This window comes from Schistocerca piceifrons, chromosome 5 (genome assembly GCF_021461385.2).
Source record: "Schistocerca piceifrons isolate TAMUIC-IGC-003096 chromosome 5, iqSchPice1.1, whole genome shotgun sequence".
In the NCBI taxonomy this organism is placed as follows: Eukaryota; Metazoa; Arthropoda; class Insecta; order Orthoptera; family Acrididae; genus Schistocerca; species Schistocerca piceifrons.
Window position 1 is genome coordinate 550850809 of NC_060142.1, and position 23352 is coordinate 550874160.

At 40.2% G+C, this 23352-nt stretch overlaps 1 protein-coding gene across 1 annotated transcript in view; it reads right to left on the bottom strand.

The window, feature by feature from the left end:
* Positions 1–23352, bottom strand: part of LOC124798363 (receptor-type tyrosine-protein phosphatase kappa) — a 689856-nt gene that overhangs the window by 155478 nt on the left and 511026 nt on the right. The window contains exons 8-9 of the mRNA XM_047261733.1: positions 6472–6621; positions 6173–6272 (exon numbers count right to left, since the gene is read on the bottom strand). Coding sequence (XP_047117689.1) covers positions 6173–6272; positions 6472–6621 — 250 coding nt within the window. The remainder of the gene's footprint in view (positions 1–6172; positions 6273–6471; positions 6622–23352) is intronic.

The window sequence follows — 23352 nt, forward strand, 5'->3', positions numbered from 1 at the left end:
GTAGCTACTCTAAGCAGCAGTTACCGAACACATACCCACTTCCTCACATTACTTGATTTTAAAAGCTCATAAAAAAAGAATGAGAAAGGCATTTGGGCATGCCCAGGTTCTTACTGTGGCTCTGGAATAGTTCCTGAGGGATGATAAAGATTGCAGCAGGCGAAGTCCTAATCAGGTTGATGTTATTTCTGTTAGTGAAAAATTTAAAAAGGTAAAAAAGAAATGTGACAAAAATCAATAAGAATGATCCTAATGAAAAAGGAGAACCAGAATTTAAAAATTGGTCTCACAAAATTCTACTCCTTATGACTGAAATGGGCAAAATACCAGCCAATGAAGAAAGTATGCATATGTATTTACTGCACTAATTTGAAACTTGTCTGTTAAACCTGATGCTTCTGTGCATATGTCAAGAGCTACAAGATAAATGTTGATTGCAGAAGTGTGCAACGTGTCCTGCTGCTGAAGTGATGACAGTTGAAGCATTACACCTTCAGGATACTGATAATGACATAACCTATGTGTTATGGGAGGGAGGAGAGTTGGTGAAGAAGACAGCAGAGCCAGAGAAGTTTGTTACAGAGGTTAGGCATTGGGTCATGAAGGGAATAGCTCACAATCATATCTGGAGGTTCCACAGACAGGCCATAGCAGAAGTAAAATCAACCACATCCCAGAATGCCAACACACTAGCTCTTCATTTTGGCTTTGCTGAGAATTGGTCTGTTGTTTTGCAGAATGAAATTCAAAGTTACCACTGGATCACATCACAGGCATAGTATCAAAAATCATGTGTGTTGCTCACTTGCTTGGGACATCATACTGTCTTGCTATTGTTAGTGATGATCTCATTTATGACAGTGCACATGCATGCTACACTGTCAGCTTGATAACTGATGACATAGCATCTAGAGGCCATGCATTTCCTAAACATGTGTATTTGACTGATGGTGCAGCATCTCATTTTAAAAACCACTTTCAGCTTTATGAGCCTGCTCAACACTGTAATACAGGAATTAAGACAAAAAATGGAAATTTTCAGCATCAGGTCATGGAAAAAGTGCATGTTATGTGATAGGAGGTCCCTATAAACATCTTGCAAAAAGATTTAATCTCCAGCATGAAGCTGTTGATGCTGTAAGAGATGCTACTGGATTTGTACATGCCATATCAACATTAGTAACAAACATGAAGCTCTTAATTCTAAATGAAAGTGCATTAGGGGAATTCTGTTTTAAAAAAGAGAGAAGAGTGGTCTACTATGAAGCCTGTGGTTGGAAGTCAATCAAGTCACTACTGGATTGCATCCCTGAGTGGCCCATATAATACAAGAATAGTTCTCCATGAAATGCAGCCTGTTACTGCATGTGAAATGCAGAGACCACAGTATACATTAGAAGACTTTGTAGTGAGAGCCACTTTATTTCTTGTGTGTATGACAGTCACTGGTGGGTGGGACAGGTAATAAGTGTCTCTCCTGAGCTGCAAGATATAACCGTCTGCTTTATGAAACCTCATGGTCCTGCTAATGCTTTCAAATGGCCATCATCAAAAGATCAATGTGTAGTTCCAATTTCCCAAGTTCTTGTTGGATCATCCTTGTCCGTGTGCAAATATAGCTTGGCTATACAAGTTCAATGGGAAGCAGATGAAAAAAAAAAAAAAAAAAAAAAAAACTCTTCTCAACAGTACAGTGTTGATTGTTACATTATAGGCACTTATAATTCATGGGAAGTCATGAAGAAGTAAAATCATGACAGAAGATAATTTGTGAATGACATCATAAAAAGAAAAATGGGTATAAATATTCTACATCTCACTTGTGTAGAATGTAGTTTATTCATCTCATAACATACAGTTACAAATTGGAGATTTTTGTACTGGAGTCACATCACATTACTTAAAAAAAAAGTTATAATAATTAACGTATTTCAGCAGATATTTCTGCATTTTTACACATGAACAATTTAACAAGAACATATAGAATACTTATAGTGATTTTGCAGCTTGCAATACAATTTATACAATATATTAACTATTTATTATACAATAATAATTTTTATTGTTTTTTTTCTTTTCAAATTGCTGGACTGTCGTGCATGAATTCTTCAATTGAATAATAACATTTTTCCACTAGTGTATTAAATAACAATCTCTTTAGTGGGTCAAACTCCATATTTTACAGATTTGTGTTATTTAATTTATTGTAAATTTTTAATCCCATGTACAATGGTGTTTGAGCATAAAGTTTCAAATTATGAGAGGGAAGTTTGAAACTGTGTCCGTGACAAGTACTGTAATTGTGGTTGAAATGAAAACTGTCAAGGGAGTTTTGATTTTTATAGATGAAAATAAAAATTTCGTACATGTACAGTGAAGAAATGGTTAGTATTTTTAATTTTTTAAATAATGGGCAACATGATGTTCTTTTTTGGACTAAACACATGTTTCTTATTACTCTCTTTTGAAGTGTAAGTAATCTTGAGCTGTTCATGGAGTTTCCCCAGAAAATTATTCCATATCAAATTATAGTCTCAAAGTAGCTGTGGTGGACTATCTTCCTGGTGTCCATATGGGTGGAACCAGATAAGACATTCATCACATAAGCTAGGCTGTTAAGTTTGTTTGCTAAGAAGTTTACATGTCCTTCCAATTTAAATTTTTGTCAAGATTTAGACCTAGAAATTTTACGTAATTTGCTTCAGTCATTTCCTGATCACCATGCGCTATTTTTATGGGAGATGCTGATGATGTTTTAGCACTAAACTGCAGTAATTGTGTTTTTGTGACCTTGAGTCTTAATCCATTTTGCTGAAACCAAAATTCTAGGTTTCCCATTATATTTTCCACATTATCATAAATTTGTTCTAAATCGTCATTTTCAATTAAAACTGAGGTGTCATCTGAGAATAACACAGAGTGAACATCAATGTTTAAAGGTAAATCATTTATGTACAGCAGAAAAAGATAAGGCCCTAAAATTTAGCCCTATGGAATCCCTGTACAAAGCTTTTTCCAGTCCGAGAATTTTTTTTTCCATTTGAATTTAGAATAATTCTCTGTTTTCTTTCTGACAAATAAGATCTGAATGACTGCAATGCCCTGTCCACAATCCCATACCTCTCTAGCTTGTGTAGAAGTAGTAAGCGATTGACTAAGTCCAAAGCTTTGGTTTAAAAAAAAAAAAACTGTGGCCTTTTTACCATTGTCTAAAGCAGAGCTTATCTTTTCAGTGAATTCCCTGATAGCATTTATTGTATTTTTCCCCTTTGAAATTCAAATTGATTTTTAACTGTAATATTGTTTTCTATATGAAAGTTTTCAAGATGTTTTGCAACAATCCTTTCTATCACCATAGCAAAAACTGGCAGCCGGGAAATGGGGTGGTAATTTCCCATGTCATCTAGTGAGCCTTTCTTGGACAATGGTCTTATTTCAGCATATTTTAACACATCTGGGAAATTCCTTCCTCAAATGACTGATTAATAATTTTAACCAATGGATGAGAAATGATGTTATAAACAGCCTCAACTACAGTGGTTGGAATTTCATCCCACCCAGTTGATTTCTTGTTTTTAAAGACACTACAGCATCTTCCACATCTTTTGGGATAATTCTTTTGAATGTTTTAAGGGCTGCATTTTGTTTTATATTTACAAAGTTGACATCTACCTTGTCCTGGTGGGCAGTGATATCTACTTCTGATTTTGCCACATTTATGAAGAAATCATTGAAATAGTTTGACATTTGAAAAGGATCTATAATTATATCAATTTTTAATTTTTATTTGGACAATTTCTTAGCAATTGTTCTTTACTCCCAACTCAGATTTGACGACACTCCAAATTGTAATTTATTTTCATGTTTACTAATATACAGGTTGTTAGCCAATTTTTTGCTGCCTTCAACTTTTGTAGTCCTGCCTTTTTCAGTTGCATGTAATACTTCAGTATATTGCTACATGGCAAACAGTAGTGATTATTATATAGCTTTATGACAAGTTATGATGCACTACGAACAGAACTTACAATGTAAAAAATATTTTCTTTGAAAAATACCACTGTAATCAAGAAAATATTAAGCTACTAATAGCAGATAAACAAGAGCTAATGTAACAAAACTGAGGAGGCAGCACCTTCTCTCAAAGTAGAAGTTTCTCACCAACGCACTTGATAGATTCACAAGGCATAAGCACGATTAGCATTAATCAGCATAGCAATATTTTATTATTAATACAGTAAACAGATTTAAGTTTCTACGATGTCCTAGTCTCATGTTATTGTATACCTTCCATTGTTCCACATCCCTGAAGGCTATCCTTCTTGATGGGATCTATGGAACACAATGAATGACTGAATGAGCTCACAAAAGGATGAGGTCAGATTGCCGTGTATCTTCTACACCTTTTAATATTTGTGCGGCAAGTTCCTGAAGGAGTGGAACATTGAAGTAATGATCAAATTCTATTTGTAAATTGGCACAATACAATATTGAATTTTATAAGTTGATGATATGGTCATTACAAAAGGAACTGAATGTAATTTAAAGGAAGAAGTGCACAGATTACATCCAGTTTTATTTTAGCTGTTAAAAGCAGCAAGAATGCTATGACAACAATCAGAAGGTCCTACCAGATGAGAGGCACAATACAACAATTTTCCAATATGAAGACACACACACAAGGAATTAAAAGCATACAGTGACCTAAGTAATGGTGCATAGGATATGCTTGTGTACATCTTTCATGTATGTCAAAAAGCCAGGTTCCTATCAAAAGGTGAAGCTATAAATCTACCGGCAGGAAAGACCCTGAAAGACCACAGAAATGATGGCCAATAGAATAGGCCAAGCTAGCCTAAAACTTGAATGATTGTGACAAGTTGAAATTATAATACTGGAATTAATAAATTCTGGTACCACCAGTAGAAACCTGCAATTGTAAAAGGGAGCCACTACCTACCATTTGGAACTAACAGTTCCTCTGTAGGGGAGGAGAGAGGGATGGGTTGGGGAAATTTAAATAGGAAAGGCAGGTCACTCAGACCCCAAGATGAGAGAGACGCACCTGTAGTTAGGACGAGCAGTATATACAAGAAAGGGAAGACACCACAGAGATGGTACATTGTTAAGCATTACACCAGCTTCAATCCAGAGATAATAAAAACAAAGTGAGAAGTAAAGACTGATTAAGGAGAAGAGAGATGAATAGTGCAATTAAGAATTGGACACATAAAAAATTATAAACAGTGTTCCTCCTAAGAATCATTTAGCTGCATTTTCTCTTGTGTTTTGGCAGATTTTTACAATTTCATTTTTGCTCAGACAAATACTGCTCATTCCATCTTTCACACAATGCCCCATGTTGAGGGAAAGCATCAGTTTGCACCCCATTACAAAGAAAATGATTTTTAAAGTGGATTTTTATGTTACCATTTGATAGAGTGGCCCTGAATTAGTCTAGTGCAATATTCATTTTACCAACATGTATTAACAGGAGCAGTGGAACACAAAGAATACCCAGGACTCCAGCAACGAAAGCACCACCCTGGTCCACACTGACTGCTACCGCCGTAGCTACTGCCGTAATGCTGTCATTGCTGGGGTATTGATTATTCTTCATGTTTCACTGTCCCTGTTAACACATATCAATAAAACTCATGTTGTACTAGACTAATATGTGGCCATTCTATTGAATGGGCATGTAAAATGTTTCTTAACAAATAATTTTGTTTGTAATAGGGAACAAATTGATGCATTCCATCGACTCTGGGCATCACATGAAAGATGAGATGAGAGTATTCATTTGGTGTCCCTCTACCCACACACTGCAAAAAATCCAAATAATCCATGTGGTGTAGTTTTTCATAATTTCTTAATTAAATATTCCTTTCTTACTACAAACTAATAACTTAAAAAAAAAAAGAGAAGCAAAGGTACAGATTAACTTCCTTAAAATGTTCAAGTAGATTGGATTGCACACACATTTGTATGTGGGAACATATGTTTATCTATTAAGCATAAATTATGATTTGTCCTTCTCTCTCACAATACATTCATATAATTTCTTATATAACATCCATGTTTATCTGTATTTTGAGGTTTAAAGTGTGGTCAGTAAGTTTAACTGAAATCTGTGTGTTTCTCAAATTCTTTTTTCAGCATGTTAACTTACGTGGCACAATAAGAACATCCCGATTTTTTTCTCTGTTGTCACCTCTGTGCCCACCTGCACAATCACCTATTGTGAAACGGGGTGTCTGCTTGCAGATCAACTAAAACAAATATTGTCAAGAAATAAACAATGAGGGTTTCCATTATAATATCCACTCATAAGCATTACCATAACAACTGATGCAATGTTATTCCTTATAAATTCAGTTAATATAGCTAAAATTGGTAACTAATATTAGTTGTAGCATTTTAGTGAAAATTGATTACAGGAATACCTACTGAAATCAATATTCTGCTCACCTGATACTCTCTCTGATATTCATTCATTTTGGTGATAGGATTTTTCATTGATTTTTGTTTGAGCCGCTGTGATAGTTCTTTTACTGGAAACCACGAATTTCCACAAACAATATATTCTTCCAACGTATCATAAACAAATTTATACTGGTCCTGCAAAGAAGATAGAATGGAGAAGTCATTTAATTACTTTACAATATATTAACATGGAATAAGGTCACTTGCAATTCAGAACTCGGCCTTGCCTCTTGACTAAAGTATGGTATATGCTTCTGGTGGGAATCTTCTCCTGTCTTGTCTTCCTTTCAGTTGCATAGTCATCTCTAACAGAAAGCTAGCAACTCAATATGACATCTTTGTGATGACTAGCACTCTATTCTTTTCAAAACTGTTGAAATTCTAACCTGAGCTTTTCACTGTTTGAAAGTTAACAAAATTACCTTTCATGGGTGTTCACTGCAGTCTCCTTTCTATGAACCTACACACAAGACAAATCATATTAACCAGTAGGATGAAGGTAATGGAAAACTATTTCTGTTAGTCTCCTACTGACATCAAATTGATACAGAAAGAAACAAGTAGAAGTTATTTTTGATGGAACACAATTTTTACTTTGTAAATGAATTCCTCGCTAAATGAAGTGAAGTACTGTAATGTAAAATTACCTCTTGTACAAGGTGAATCAAAAAGAACTTCATAACTTTGGAATGATACAGGAATTTATTGTGAGAACTAACAGACTCTGTTGATGTGTTATCTTGTAGCAAACAACCTCAAGTTTCATGTAAAAGTGTCAAGTGTCATTTTGGTTCGATACGACTACCGCTTGTTATGCAGCAAACATCTACATTTACATCTACAACATACTTCGCAAGCCACCTAATGGTGTGAGCACGAGAGTACCATTGGTACCACTATCTGATCCTTCCAATCCTGTTCCGCTCGCAAAGAGTGCATGGGAAGAATCATTGTCGGTAAGCCTCTGCATTGGCTGTAATTTCTTAAATTTTCTCCTCGTGCTCAATACACGAGATGTATGTGGGGGGAAGTAATATGTTGTCTGACTCCTCCTGTAAAGAGCTGTCCCGAAATTTCAGTACTAAATCTCTCCGTGATGCACAATGTTCCTCTTGTAACATTTGCCAGTGGAGTTTGTTTAGCATCTCCGATACGCTCTCTCACCAGCTAAACGACCCATGATTAAACGCGCCGCTCTTCGTTGGATCTTCTCTATCAGTCCCACTGGTAATCAATTTTTATTGTCTATAGCAATCATGTGTTATAATCTGTATTAATGTCACTATGCATATATAAGGTTTAACTCTGTACTATGTACTGACTTTTCTCTGGCCACACTGCACCAAGGAGAAGTGCAAGTTTTATGTATTATTAAAGAAAACTTATATACTGCAACTTGCAGTAACAGTTGCTTCAACACAGATTACACAATTAATGTGTGTGTTAGTGTGTGTTTTAAAATTCCTATCAAAATTTTCACATTTTTCTATATTACTCAAGAAAATGTGAAAACATGGTAAAGCCAAGTTATAACCATACTCTTGTTTACATTTTCTTGCAGTAAACAAAGACAGGCCTGCTCGTTGCAGTGAACTGGACATAACTTGTGCAATGGGAGTATGGATTTGGTATTTCCCGTCAGCTAAATTGTTTTGTAGGGAAGAAACGTATACATGGTCTTTAATGAAATCCCCGGGAAAGAAATCCAGTCGTGTCAAGTCTGTGGAGTGAGGTGGGCATATAATTGGCTCTTCACTGTCAATCCATCAACCTGTGAAACGATTATCAAGGAAATCTCGAACGTCCTTGAGGAAATGAGGTGGTGCACCATCTTGCTGGTAGTAAAGCATTCCAAATCAGTCATCTTCGTCAGTCTGTGGATTTAAGAAGTTTTCAAGCCTATTTAGATACACAATACCTGTGATAGCTTCCCCCATGAAGAAGAAAGGGCCATACACTTTCAATTTGCTAAGAGCACAAAACACTTTAACTATGTGGCTGTCATCACTGTGTTTCAGGGTTCTATGTGGATTTTTGCTGCCCCATGTTCTGCAGTTGTGAGTGTTTATCATGCCACTGATATAAAATGTTGACTCACTGCTGAAGATGATAGGGTTCAGGAATGTCTTGTCATCCTCTATTCAATGCAACATTTCTGCACAGAATTCCTCATGAGCAACATTATATGCATCTGTAATGTGTTGCCCATTGTGAATCCGTATGGTTTCATGTGTAAACATCTACGCCGTGCTCAACAAAGAATCTTTTGTGGAATGCCAATCTCACGAGATGCATCTCATGTGGATTTTTGTGGACTGCGGGCACAGCTCTCCCTAAGCTGTTTAGCATAATTGTCAACATGATGGCATCCCGCTGATTTGTCATGTCACAGTGTACAACCCATCTCAAAAAAGTTCTTGTGCCAAGAGTAAATTGTAGGCCTGTTTGGAGGTTCTTTAGCATATTCGGTGCAAAATTCATGCCAAACAGTTGTTTTCAGAGTTTGTTTCATGAAACCAATACACACTGTGGGCATACTCTGCACCAGAGAAAGTACCTTTTTAGCTGTGCACTATTTTGCACTCCTGGTGGCAGAATGGGGTGCTGATGCACTATCTGAATCCAACTTGAGGTGTTTGCTACATAACGACATCTAACGATTCTATAAGTTATCTCAATACATTTCTATATCGTTCAAATTTGTAAAGCTCTTTTTGATTCACCCTGTATTAACTGACCTGGTATGATTTTATTTTTACACATATCATTTTATTATCCTGATAAGCATATGTACCTAACTAAATACTGTATTTAAAAACAAAGATGATGTGACTTACCACACAAAAGCGCTGGCAGGTCTATAGAAACACAAACAGACACATACACACACACAAAATTCTAGCTTTAGCAACCAATGGTTGCTTCGTCAGGAAAGAGGGAAGGAGAGGGAAAGACGAAAGGATGCAAGTTTTAAGGGAGAGGGTAAGGAGTCATTCCAATCCCGGGAGCGGAAAGACTTACCTTAAGGGGAAAAAAGGACAGGTATACACTCGCACACACACACATATCCATCCACACATACACAGACACAAGCAGACATTTGTAAAGGCAAAGAGTTTGGGCAGAGATGTCAGTCGAGGTGGAAGTAAAGAGGCAAAGATGTTGTTGAAAGACAGGTGAGGTATGAGCGGCAGCAACTTGAAATTAGCGGAGGTTGAGTCTTGGCGGATAACAAGAAGAGAGGATATACTGAAGGGCAAGTTCCCATCTCCGGAGTTCTGACAGGTTGGTGTTACTGGGAAGTATCCAGATAACCTGGACGATGTAACACTGTGCCAAGATGTGCTGGCCGTGCACCAAGGCATGTTTAGCCACAGGGTGATCCTCATTACCAACAAACACTGTCTGCCTGTGTCCATTCATGCGAATGGACAGCTTGTTGCTGGTCATTCCCACATAGAAAGCTTCACAGTGTAGGCAGGTCAGTTGGTAAATCACGTGGGTGCTTTCACACGTGGCTCCGCCTTTGATCGTGTACACCTTCCGGGTTACAGGACTGGAGTAGGTGGTGGCAGGAGAGTGCATTGAACAGGTTTTACACCAGGGGCGGTTACAAGGGTAGGAGCCAGAGGGTAAGGAAGGTGGTTTGAGGATTTCATAGGGATGAACTAAGAGGTTACGAAGGTTAGGTGGATGGCGGAAAGACTCTCTTGGTGGAGTGGGGAGGATTTCATGAAGGATGGATCTCATTTCAGGGCAGGATTTGAGGAAGTCATATCCCTGCTGGAGAGCCACATTCAGAGTCTGATCCTGTCCTGGAAAGTATCCTGACACAAGTGGGGCACTTTTGTAGTTCTTCTGTGGGAGGTTCTGGGTTTGAGGGGATGAGGAAGTGGCTCTGGTTATTTGCTTCTGTACCAGGTCGGGAGGGTAGTTGCGGGATGTGAAAGCTGTTTTCAGGTGGTTGGTGTAATGGTTCAGGGATTCCGTCCACCTAACCTTCGTAACCTCTTAGTTCATCCCTATGAAATCCCCAAACCACCTTCCTTACCCTCTGGCTCCTACCCTTGTAACCGCCCCCAGTGTAAAACCTGTCCAATGCACCCTCCCACCACCACCTACTCCAGTCCTGTAACCTGGAAGGTGTACACGATCAAAGGCAGAGCCACGTGTGAAAGCACCCACGTGATTTACCAACTGACCTGCCTACACTGTGAAGCTTTCTATGTGGGAATGACCAGCAACAAACTGTCCATTCACATGAATGGACACAGGCAGACAGTGTTTGTTGGTAATGAGGATCACCCTTTGGCTAAACATGCCTTGGTGCATGGCCAGCACATCTTGGCACAGTGTTACATCGTCCAGGTTATCTGGATACTTCCCACTAACACCAACCTGTCAGAACTCCGGAGATGGGAACTTGCCCTTCAGTATATCCTCTCTTCTCGTTATCCGCCAAGCCTCAACCTCCGCTAATTTCAAGTTGCTGCCGCTCATACCTCACCTGTCTTTCAACAACATCTTTGCCTTTTTACTTCCGCCTCAACTGACATCTCTGCCCAAACTCTTTGCCTTTACAAATGTCTGCTTGTGTCTGTGTATGTGTGGATGGATATGTGTGAGTGTGCGAGTGTATACCTGTCCTTTTTTCCCCTTAAGGTAAGTCTTTCCTCTCCCGGGATTGGAATGACTCCTTACCCTCTCCCTTAAAACGCGCATCCATTCGTCTTTCCCTCTCCTTCCCTCTTTCCTGACGAAGCAAACATTGGTTGCGAAAGCTAGAATTTTGTGTGTATGTATGTGTCTGTCTGTGTTTCTATCGACCTGCCAGCGCTTTCGTATGGTAAGTCACATCATCTTTGTTTTTAAATATATTTTTCCCGCGTGGAATGTTTTCCTATTATATAACTAAATACTGTGAAATACCTGAAATAACATGTGTGTGGTAAATTGTATTAATATTGTCATACATATTTCTTATCAATTGTTTTATTGTCTATAGTAATCATATGTTACAATCTGTATTAATGTCACTATGCATATGTAAGGTTTAACTCTCTATTATGTGCAAACTTTTCTCTGGCCGTACTGCACCAAGGAGAAATGCAAGTTTTATGTATTATTAAAGAGAACTTATATACTGCAACTTGCAGTAACAGTTGCTTCAACGCAGGTTACACAATAAATGTGTGTGTTAGTGTGTGTTTTAAAATTCCTATCAAAATTTTCACATTTTTCTATATTACTCAAGAAAATGTGAAAACGTGGTAAAGCCAAGTTACAATCATACTGTTGTTTACGTTTTCATGTAGTAAACAAAGACAGTCCTGTTCAACAGGTTTTCTTTTCCAACATAATTAAGTAAAGCACACCATTATTATTCTCTATCAGGGGGCATCACTTTATCAAAGCACTGTCCATGTGGGCAGGAAAGTTTGTGTGTTCCAATGTAGATAAGAGTTATACTGGTGGTAGCTTAGTTACTAGTAATTTCAATCTATGGAGACAGGTCTCAACTGAGGATTCAAAGTGTGACTCCCAACAAAACATCTGTCCTCCTTTTTTATCTACCCCACAGATTAGGACAGGGGGGAAGGAGATGGAGGGGGGGCTCTAGGGGTGTGGTGAAGCCTGCTCTTCTAGGAGAGAAAACAAATGCTGCTGGCTCAGAAGCAGTGACTTGACATCTCCATTACTGGGCTTACCCTCTACAGCACCCACAACACAATCAGGGGACATTTCATACATGAGGCTTGGAACATTTTGTTACCCCAGAAGACAAGACTGGTTACTGAACTGTTATACGAGTTGACACATGCAATACTAAAAGTTTATACAGACTAGGAGCTACTAAGGAAATAATATCAGAAATAGAGAGATACAAACTTGATGTGACTGCATTACAAAAAATTTAGTAAACGATTATCATGTTTCACTATTAAACACAAATACAGGGACATGACATTTACAAAGGCAAATGCCCCAACAGAAGTGAGTAAAGAAAAGGAAACAGACAAGTTTTTTTAAGAACTGGAAAAAGCAGTGGAAGGAGTGAGTAACAGAAACATAAAAATTTTAGTTTGAAATTTTGTGTCAAGGTTGGGCAGGAGAGTATATACTGAATGTATACTGGGAAAGTGGGCTTAAGTGAGAAATCAAATGATAATGTGTTAAGGCTAATCAATTTTGTGGCTGCTCAAGATATAATAATCAGCTAGACAATCTTCCCCCTTAGAAGATTCATTAACAGAATTGAAAATCACCAGACAGGAAAATTATAAATCAAATTGATTATCTGTTGGTAGATATTAAGCATAAGAAGAGCATAGAAGATGTAAGAACATACAGAGGAGCACGAAGGGATCACAGATCACTTTCTACTTGTTTAGAAAGTCGAACTACAAATCCAGTACTGGAGTAGTCAAACAAGCAACAGCAACATAATATCATAATATTTGATACAGATAAACTATATCAGACTGAGATAGCTTGAAGATACCATGTGGCTGTGAGGAATAAGTCTGAGACACTTACAACAAAGGAACAAAATGGTCAAGAAATATGTAGTATGTACGTGAATATTTCAGAATGTTGTTAGCCTGAGTTTTATATAAATTTATTATTCAATAAATTGTTTTCAGTATGCCTATTTCAATGCATAATTAGTTTTTCTATAAGCTCAGTTAATAAGAAAATATGGCCAACTGAAGTTAATACTACAGTCTGTCATAAGCAATACATAGTGAGCTAATCATTGCTGCCATATTTGTAAGTAGGTTAATCCTCAAGTGGATGCATAATATACACTCCTGGAAATGGAAAAAAGAACACATTGACACCGGTGTGTCAGACCCACCATACTTGCTCTGGACACTGCGAGAGGGCTGTACAAGCAATGATCACACGCACGGCACAGCGGACACACCAGGAAACGCGGTGTTGGCCGTCGAATGGCGCTAGCTGCGCAGCATTTGTGCACCGCCGCCGTCAGTGTCAGCCAGTTTGCCGTGGCATACGGAGCTCCATCGCAGTCTTTAACACTGGTAGCATGCCGCGACAGCGTGGACGTGAACCGTATGTGCAGTTGACGGACTTTGAGCGAGGGCGTATAGTGGGCATGCGGGAGGCCGGGTGGACGTACCGCCGAATTGCTCAACACGTGGGGCGTGAGGTCTCCACAGTACATCGATGTTGTCGCCAATGGTCGGCGGAAGGTGCACGTGTCCATCGACCTGGGACCGGACCGCAGTGACGCACGGATGCACGCCAAGACCGTAGGATCCTACGCAGTGCCGTAGGCGACCGCACCGCCACTTCCCAGCAAATTAGGGACACTGTTGCTCCTGGGGTATCGGCGAGGACCATTCGCAACCGTCTCCATGAAGCTGGGCTACGGTCCCGCACACTGTTAGGCCGTCTTCCGCTCACGCCCCAACATCGTGCAGCCCGCCTCCAGTGGTGTCGCGACAGGCGTGAATGGAGGGACGAATGGAGACGTGTCGTCTTCAGCGATGAGAGTCGCTTCTGCCTTGGTGCCAATGATGGTCGTATGCGTGTTTGGCGCCATGCAGGTGAGCGCCACAATCAGGACTGCATACGACCGAGGCACACAGGGCCGACACCCGGCATCATGGTGCGGGGAGCGATCTCCTACACTGGCCGTACACCACTGGTGATCGTCGAGGGGACACTGAATAGTGCACGGTACATCCAAACCGTCATCGAACCCATCGTTCTACCATTCCTAGACCAGCAAGGGAACTTGCTGTTCCAACAGGACAATGCACGTCCGCATGTATCCCGTGCCACCCAACGTGCTCTAGAAGGTGTAAGTCAACTACCCTGGCGAGCAAGATCTCCGGATCTGTCCCCCATTGAGCATCTTTGGGACTGGATGAAGCGTCGTCTCACGCGGTCTGCACGTCCAGCACGAACGCTGGTCCAACTGAGGCGCCAGGTGGAAATGGCATGGCAAGCCGTTCCACAGGACTACATCCAGCATCTCTACGATCGTCTCCATGGGAGAATAGCAGCCTGCATTGCTGCGAAAGGTGGATATACACTGTACTAGTGCCGACATTGTGCATGCTCTGTTGCCTGTGTCTATGTGCCTGTGGTTCTGTCAGTGTGATCATGTGATGTATCTGACCCCAGGAATGTGTCAATAAAGTTTCCCCTTCCTGGGACAATGAATTCACGGTGTTCTTATTTCAATTTCCAGGAGTGTAGTTCAATAATCTTTTCTAAATTAGTAATCAGAAAACATTTCATAAAACTCTTTACTGCATTGCGTAAGTCCATTTGGAATAGAAAAATTTAACCTAGACAATTTTCAAAATATTACGTTGTTTCCAAAATCAACAAATGTCTTTCCATAAGACTTTATAAGACCAACCTCAGCCAAAAATTGCCAGTCTGCAGGGTACAATCGGAATGTTAAGATCTTTGTGAAAGTGAGGGATTAAATATAACAATGATAACATCTATGAGCAACTAGTCCCTACATAGTCTGATCCTCAACATCAAATGCATAATATTTATGTATCTTAAAGTCTGCAGGTGGGAAGCTAATGTGTAACAACTATGTGTAACTATCCCATAAAAGTCTGTTGGGTCCAATCTTAATGTTAAGATCTCTGTGAAAGTATGGGCTCAGACAGCAACTGCGAAACATCTTTGTCTCTCTTATTCATAAAATGAAACAATGAAAAATCCAGGATGGAATGTAATAATACCAGAGAAGGAAAGATCATACTCACCATACAGCGGAGATGCTGAGCTGCGATAGACACAATAAAAAGATTAACACATTCATAGCTTCTAGCAATTAAGCCTTTGTCAACAGTGCCCCCGCCCGCGCACACACAGGCGCATGCGCACGCACAACTTGCACACACATCTGCAGTGTAGTTCAGCTCTCTGAGACTGCAGACGTGTTTGCAAGTTGTGTTTGCATGAGTGTGTGTGTGCGCATGTGTGTGAGTATGTGTGTCTACTGCTGACAAAGGCTTAATTGCTGAAAGCTATGAGTGTGTGAATCTTTTTACTGTGCCTATCACGACTCAGCATCTCCGCTATATGGTGAGTACCAACTTTCCTTCTCTGGTATTGTTACTCATAAAACTAATACTTAACATCGTGAGTTCAAGTAAAAGTTCGCCACCAGTTACCAAACAACTAAGTCTTAATTCCCAAAGATGCTACTCACTGGATATTGTAATCGATTTCAGTGGTTTTATAAAAGACTGAAGTGAATGCACTAGCTTCATTATGCTACAAGAGAATTGCTAAAGAGGAGACAAAGATTTGTGCCCTTCACGCTGAATTACAACACATGAAATTTGAACTAGATATGCGGAAGTGAGAAAAATATCAAGGGAACTGGGTAAAGGTAACAAGCAATGGGTGAAAGGGAAATAGCCCCTCAATATCTTCATCTACATTTTTGCTTATAATAGCAAATAAATTTAACTTGATAGAAGTAGGAGGGGGACACCCTCATCTAGCTGTGGGTCACAGCAGGGTGCAGCACACTTCTAGTTAAGAAACTCATACTAGGTCGGTACTAAAAGAGAGTAGTAAGAAGAGAGTCTTGCTGTTGGGTAGTATCCATGGGAGGGGTTTAGGTGAGTTGGTACAGGACAAATTAGGAACAGGGTGCCAGGATACAAGCATTGTGAATTCAAGTGCTAACCTTAGCCAGGTGACAGATGATGTAGGGAATTTGGGCAAAGATTTTGGCAAAGACAATCAGGTTATGGTAGTAGGTGGAGTGGGGAAAACTTGGTTAGAAATTACAGCATTAGTGGTGACATGGATGAAATAAGGGTAGCAACTACATACACAAATGTCAGTTTTGTGGAGGTCCTGCAGTGCCATGACCAGCCTAGGGCCCATATTGCTATGAGCCATGTGAACACTGAGTTGAGCAGGCTGTTGCTGATTGAAATGGAAACACACATGAATGCAGTGCCTGTTGCTACAACTGGGAGATGTGGATGTACTAGGCACAGCGTACACCTGAAAATTTGAGGGGAAGATCCCTGTGGCTACTGGTGTAAGAGGGGTACCTTTTTGGGGTTAGAATCAGGATTCAGGCACACTGTTTTGAAAAGAGTCAAAATAACAGACAAGCCCCACAAAGTGCTTAAGAATGCACAGTAAAGTAAGATTAGCTTATTTCATCAAAATATCAGAGGGCTGAGTAATAAGGTAGAAGAGCTTCTTGTCAGAAAAATGTAGAGAGCTGTGAAAAAGAAAAAGAAGAAGAAGAAGAAAGAAAGAAAGAAAAACAGAGGACATTCTGTGTCAAACTGAGCACCACATAACTGCAAGGTTATGTACGTTAAATATAAAAGATAACACTAGCAGCTTACTTCTGCAGAACTAATGTGGGAAAAGGAGGATATGTTACATATATTAAGACAGAACACAAGTGCAAAAAGATTGAGATTAGTAGATTTTGCAGTGACCATCACATAGAAGTCTATGCTTGTTAATTAATACTGAAAAATAGTTCAGTTTTAATTATAACTGTCTACAGATCCCCAATGGGAAATTTTGAACTGTTTATGTGGAACCTGGATTCCTTACTATGCTATCTGTCAGACAGCAGAAAGCAGTTAATAGTTTGTGGTGACTTTAGCGTAACTGTGGTGACATAAGTGTAGATTTTTTAAAGAATTCTGAAAGGAAAAATGAGCTGGAAATCTGGAAACCTTATTTGGATTCTACAGTTTGATCTACATAATTAACTTTCCAACACAGGAGATAAAGACAGTAGAACCCTAATTGATAATATTTTCTTTGGTGAAGTTCAATGCAAGAAAATAACTGTTTACCCGGTAACAAATGCTCTCTCTCATCATGATGCACAATTAGTTAGGATACATAACATAGTGTCTAACAGTATGGATACTCTTCAATGGAAGTTGGTTAGAATAATTAATGACTCAAGGACAAATGTTTTTATGAATAGCATTCAAGAGATGACTTGGTATGAAAGTTATAATGAACCAAATGCTAACATAAAATTTAATCTATTCCATGATAAATTCATATCATCATTTGAAAATAGCTTACAGCATAGCTCACAAGAAAGGATAGTGAACAACCATGTAAGAAACCATGGATCATTCGAGGGTTAGAGTATCTTGTGAAAGGAAGAGGCAAATGCATCTGTCGGCAAAACAAGTAGAGATCATGCAGTAGTTAGACACTACAAAAGCTACACAAAATTACTAGGAAAAGTTATTAAAAGGCAAGGAACATGCACATTATGTCAGAAATCAGAAATTCCAACAACAGACGTAAGGCTATATTGAATTTGGTTAAATGAGAGAGAGGACAACCAGCCACAGAACTGAATAACCTCAGTACTGATCTGCATGGAAGGGCTATAAATCATGAGTCACAGGTAGCAAATATATTTAATACTCATTTCTTCAATATAGTAGGAAGTATACGGACAAACAGGTCAAGAGATAAGTAACAGCAACTCTCACAAAACTCAATCAAATGAATGCATCACCAACAAATCCTTCTGAAATTAAGAAAAATCATAGATTCTCACAAAAATAACAGACCATTTGGTTTTTATGGTGATCCAATAGAGTACTAAGGACTTGTTCCCATACAATAAGCCCTGTCTTATCTGAGATATGTAATGCATGACTAACTCAAGGCATTTTCCAGAGAGACTGAAGTATGCCACTGCAAACCTTTCCTTAAGAAAGGTGATGGGACATATGTCAATGAAGACTGATCTGTTTCACTGCTGACATCATTTTCCAAATTTTTGGAGAAAATTATGCATTCTAGAATAGTACCATGCTTGACAAACAATAACATCCTCAGAAAATCATGGTTTCGATCTGAGAACAGTTGTTCTACTGAAAATGCCATTTACATGTTTACTCTCCCAGATAAATTGAAGTTTTAAGGGAATGTTGATATAGCCAACCAGTGGGTAATGACATATCTAACCAAAAGAATGTAGGATGTTGTACTAATTAATTCAACCAATATAGTCTGGGGACTTAGTCTGACTGGGGAGAAATCATGTATGGGGTTTTCCAAGGCTCAATCTTAGATCCACTATTGTTCCTCATATATGTAAATGATCATCCATCTAATATACAACAAGCAGAATTAGTTCTTTTTGCAGATGACACCAGCATTCCAATTAACCCACGCTCACATACAGGAACAGAAGAAATGGTACAGAATGATCTTGAAAGTATCATTGATTGGCTTTCTGCAAACTGTCTCACCCTCAACTTCAAAAAAGGCACAAAGTATACAGTTCTGCACATCTAGGGATACTACACCAATGATAAGCATAACACACAAGGAGGAAATAATAAACAGGGTGGAAACTTCAAAATTCTTAGGTGTCTATATTAATGAGAATTTAAACTGGAAAAAGCACATTTCGGAATTCCTAAAACAACTTAATTCAGCCAGAGGCAAAGTGCTACCAGGGAAGACTGTGAACAAAGGTGGGAGGACAGATCACAGGAAAACTACATCAAATTGAGTGGAAACTGCAAGGGGGCAAGATCTATTGGAAGCAGTTTGTAAGATCAGTCCTTGATATACGAGGTCACTGGTCACCAGTTACTTTATCACTTTATTCTTTAGTTCATATTTCAGGTACCTCTCTGGGGAACACCACCTTGACGAAGCACTGTCCATGCAAGTGGAGAGGCTTGCGTATCCACAGGAAGCTGAGGGCTATGCCGAAGGTAGAGGACCTAATGCCGGAAAGGCCTCAGCTGATGGATCAGACTAAGAGTGTCCCACAATGTCCCATCTTCCCTATCCACTCCTAGTCCTACCCTATTCCTTGACCCAACCCAAGGTGTGATGCAATCTGTGCTGAAGGGTGCGTGGCACATGGGAAGATGTGTCGCAAATGGAGCCTCAGGGATACCAGGCGACCTCCATGAGTAATTAGCCTTAACCGCATGAGGTATTCGTGGTGTGGATCTTCTAGATCCCCAAATCTCATGGGACCAACATAGACACGACTACAGAAAAAGAAAAAGTAACTGATGGGCAAATTGAGACCTCAAATACCCAAACATCAGGGAATGAACTGATGGAAGACATTTCCACTACTGAATCAGGGTCTAGACCTGAGCCAGAAGTGGGAACTGTAACCAAGAAGATAGACCAGATTAAGATCAAAGGCTTGTCTGGGGCCCAAAGGAGGAAGCTACTCAGGGAACAGAGGAAAAAGGAACGAAAAGAATGGCTTCCTAAACACAAGTGGAGGGAAGTAAAGGGACTAGAACCCAAGACCTCCAGGAAAAAACTGTCTCAGGTTGAAGAGGACACACAGACCCCCACAACGTCAAAAACAAGTAGTAAGCAGATAAGGGAGGAATCAAAGACTCCCTCCTCCCTGGATAAGCGAGTCCAGAAAAAACCGAGGCAAGAAATAGGAAAACAGACCTATAGTACTGCAGTCTCGGTTTTTAGGATGCCAGTTATCCAGGAAGGTTATCCACTGGTGGCCATCACCTTGCAGCAGGAGGAACTAGTACAGATGGCCCTCTTTGAAAAGATTGGGGGGAGTCTGGCCCAGGTCCCAACTTCAGGAGGGTCTATCTAGATCATGGTGCACTCATTTTTGTCTGTGAGAGGCTGCACACAGTAGAATGGCTCAAGGACAAGGTGCCCATTCCCCGTGGGAAGATGCGAAGCTGCTGGTCAAGACGGCAGTGGAGCTTCTTAAGACCGCAAAGATATCATTATGGGTACCCAAGATACTTAAGGAAGTCTCTTCCAAGATTCTGTTCGGGAAAATAGAGCCCCAGAACCCAAAAGTCCCGACAGAAGACTGGAGAGTGATTAACCAGAAGGTTGCTCTGGAAGGACGAACCCTGGTGGTGGAGGTTGGTGAGAAGTCCCTGAAGGCGATGCGAGAGCAGGACCTGAAACTATTTTAGGGTTCTCACAGGTCACTGTCAGGGTTCTAAAAGATCTCAAAGATGGCAGTAAGACAGAGCCTGGAGGTGCTGCAGATTAATTTGCAGCACAGTAAAGGGGCCTCTGCTGCCCTGAGCCACTGCCTGGGGAGACAGCCCTGATACAAGAACCCTATGTATACAAAGGGGGTGTATCGGGCCTCGGAGGCACTGGAGGTAAGCTGATCTATGCTAGGAATCTAAGAAACTGCAAAACATGCATCTATGTTAGAAATGGCATTTCTTTCATGCCAATGATGGATTTCTGCTCTAGGGACTTGGTGACCATCAAAATGCAGCAATGTGAGGGAGGTATCACAAGGGAAATTATTTTGGCCTCAGCATACCTTTCTTATGAAGACAGTTCTCCCCCTTCCTTGGAGGTGAGGAGACTGGTAGAGACTTGCCATCGGCAAGGTGACGAACTGCTGGTGAGGTGCGACACCAGTACCCACAACCTAGTGTGGGGCAGCAAGGACACCAGCAGTAGAGGTGAGTACCTTCTTGAATTCCTCTTAGCTAACAACTTAAGAGGTCCTGAACAGGGGCAATGAACCTACATTCAGGAATAGCAGAAGGGAAGAAGTAATTGACATAACATTTGGTTCCATGACGATGGGTAGCTATGTCAAACAATGGCATGTGGTGTTGGAGCCATCCTCATCGGACCACATGTACATTAAATTCAAGGTTGAAATGGGAATCAGACAGCCCATGACTTATAGAAATCCCAGGAAAACAGACTGGTAGACATATAGGAGGAACCTTGACTTAGGCTTATCGGAAATTAAAACCATGATAAGGAAACCAGTAGAATTTGAGGAAGTAGCAGAGGCTGTTACATCTACATCTAGATCTACATTTATACTCTGCAAGCCACCCAACAGTGTGTGGTGCAGGGCACTTTACATGCCACTGTCATTACCTTCCTTTCCTGTTCCAGTCGCCTATGGTTCGCGAGAAGAACGACTGCCGGAAAGACTCCGTGCGCACACGAATCTCTCTAATTTTACATTTGTGATCTCCTCGGGAGGTATAAGTAGGGGAAGCAATATATTCGACACCTCATCCAGAAACGTACCCCCTCGAAACCTGGACAGCAAGCTACACCGCGATGCAGAGTGCCTCTCTTGCAGAGTCTGCCACTTGAGTTTGCTAAACATCTCCGTGACACTATCAGGTTTACCAAATAACCATGTGACGAAATGTGCCGATCTTCTTTGGATCTTCCCTATCTCCTCTGTCAACCCAACCTGGTACGGATCCCACACTGAGGAGCAATACTCAAGTATAGGTCAAACAAGTGTTTTGTAAGCCATCTCCTTTGTTGATCGACTACATTTTCTAAGGACTCTCCCAATGAATCTCAACCTTACCAACAATTAATTTTATATGATCATTCCACTTCAAATCGTTCCACACACATACTCCCAGATTAACTGCTACCAGTGTTTGTTCCGCTATCATATAATCATACAATAAAGGATCCTTCTTTCTATGTATTCGCAATGCATTACATATGTCTATGTTAAGGGTCAGTTGCCACTCCTTGCACCAAGTGCCTATTGGCTGCAGATCTTCCTGCATTTCGCTGCAATTTTCTAATGCTGCAACTTCTCTATATACTACAGCATCATCCGCGAAAAGCCGCATGGAACTTCCGACACTATCTACTAGGTCATTTATATATATTGTGAAAAGCAATGGTCCATAACACTCCCCTGTGGCACGCCAAAGGTTACTTTAACGTCTGTAGATGTCTCTCCATTGAAAACAACATGCTGTGTTCTGTTTGCTAAAACCTCTTCAATCCAGCCACACAGCTGGTCTGATATTCTGTAGGCTCTTACTTTGTTTATCAGGCGACAGTGCGGAAGTGTATCGAACACCTTCCGGAAGTCAAGGAAAATGGCATCTACCTGGGAGCCTGTATCTAATATTTTCTGGGTCTCATGAACAAATAAAGCCAGTTGGGTCTCACACGATTGCTGTTTCTGGAATACATGTTGATTCCTACAGAGTAGATTCTGGGTTTCCAGAAACGACATGATACGCGAGCAAAAAACATGTTCTAAAATTCTACAACAGATCGATGTCAGAGATATAGGTCTATAGTTTTGCGCATCTGCTTGATGACCCTTCTTGAATACTGGGACTACCTGTGCTCTTTTCCAATCTTTGGAACCTTCCATTCCTCTAGAGACTTGCGGTACACAGCTGTTAGAAGGGGGGCAAGTTCTTTCGCCTACACTGTGTAGAATCAAATTGGTATCCCGTCAGGTCCAGTGGACTTTCCTCTGTTGAGTGATTTCATTTGCTTTTCTATTCCTTGGACACTTATTTTGATGTCAGCCATTTTGTCGTTTGTGTGAGGATTTAGAGAAGGAACTGCAGTGCGGTCTTCCTCTGTGAAACAGCTTTGGAAAAAAGTTGTTTAGTATTTCAGCTTTATGCGTGTCATCCTCTGTTTCAATGCCATCATCATCCCGGAGTGTCTGGATATGCTGTTTTGTGCCACTTACTGATTTAACATAAGACCAGAACTTCCTAGGATTTTCTGTTAAGTCGGTACATAGAATTTTACTTTCGAATTCACTGAATGCTTCATGCATAGCCCTCCTTACGCTGACTTTGACATCGTTTAGCTTCTGTTTGTCTGAGAGGTTTTAGCTGTGTTTAAACTTGCAGTGAACCTCTCTTTGCTTTCGTAGTAGTTTCCTAACTTTGTTGTTGAACCACGGTGGGTTTTTCCCGTCCCTCACAGTTTTACTCGGCACTTACCTGTCTAAAACGCATTTTACGATTGCCTTGAACTTTTTCCATAAACACTCAACATTGTCAGTGTCGGAACAGAAATTTTCATTTTGATCTGTTAGGTAGTCTGAAATCT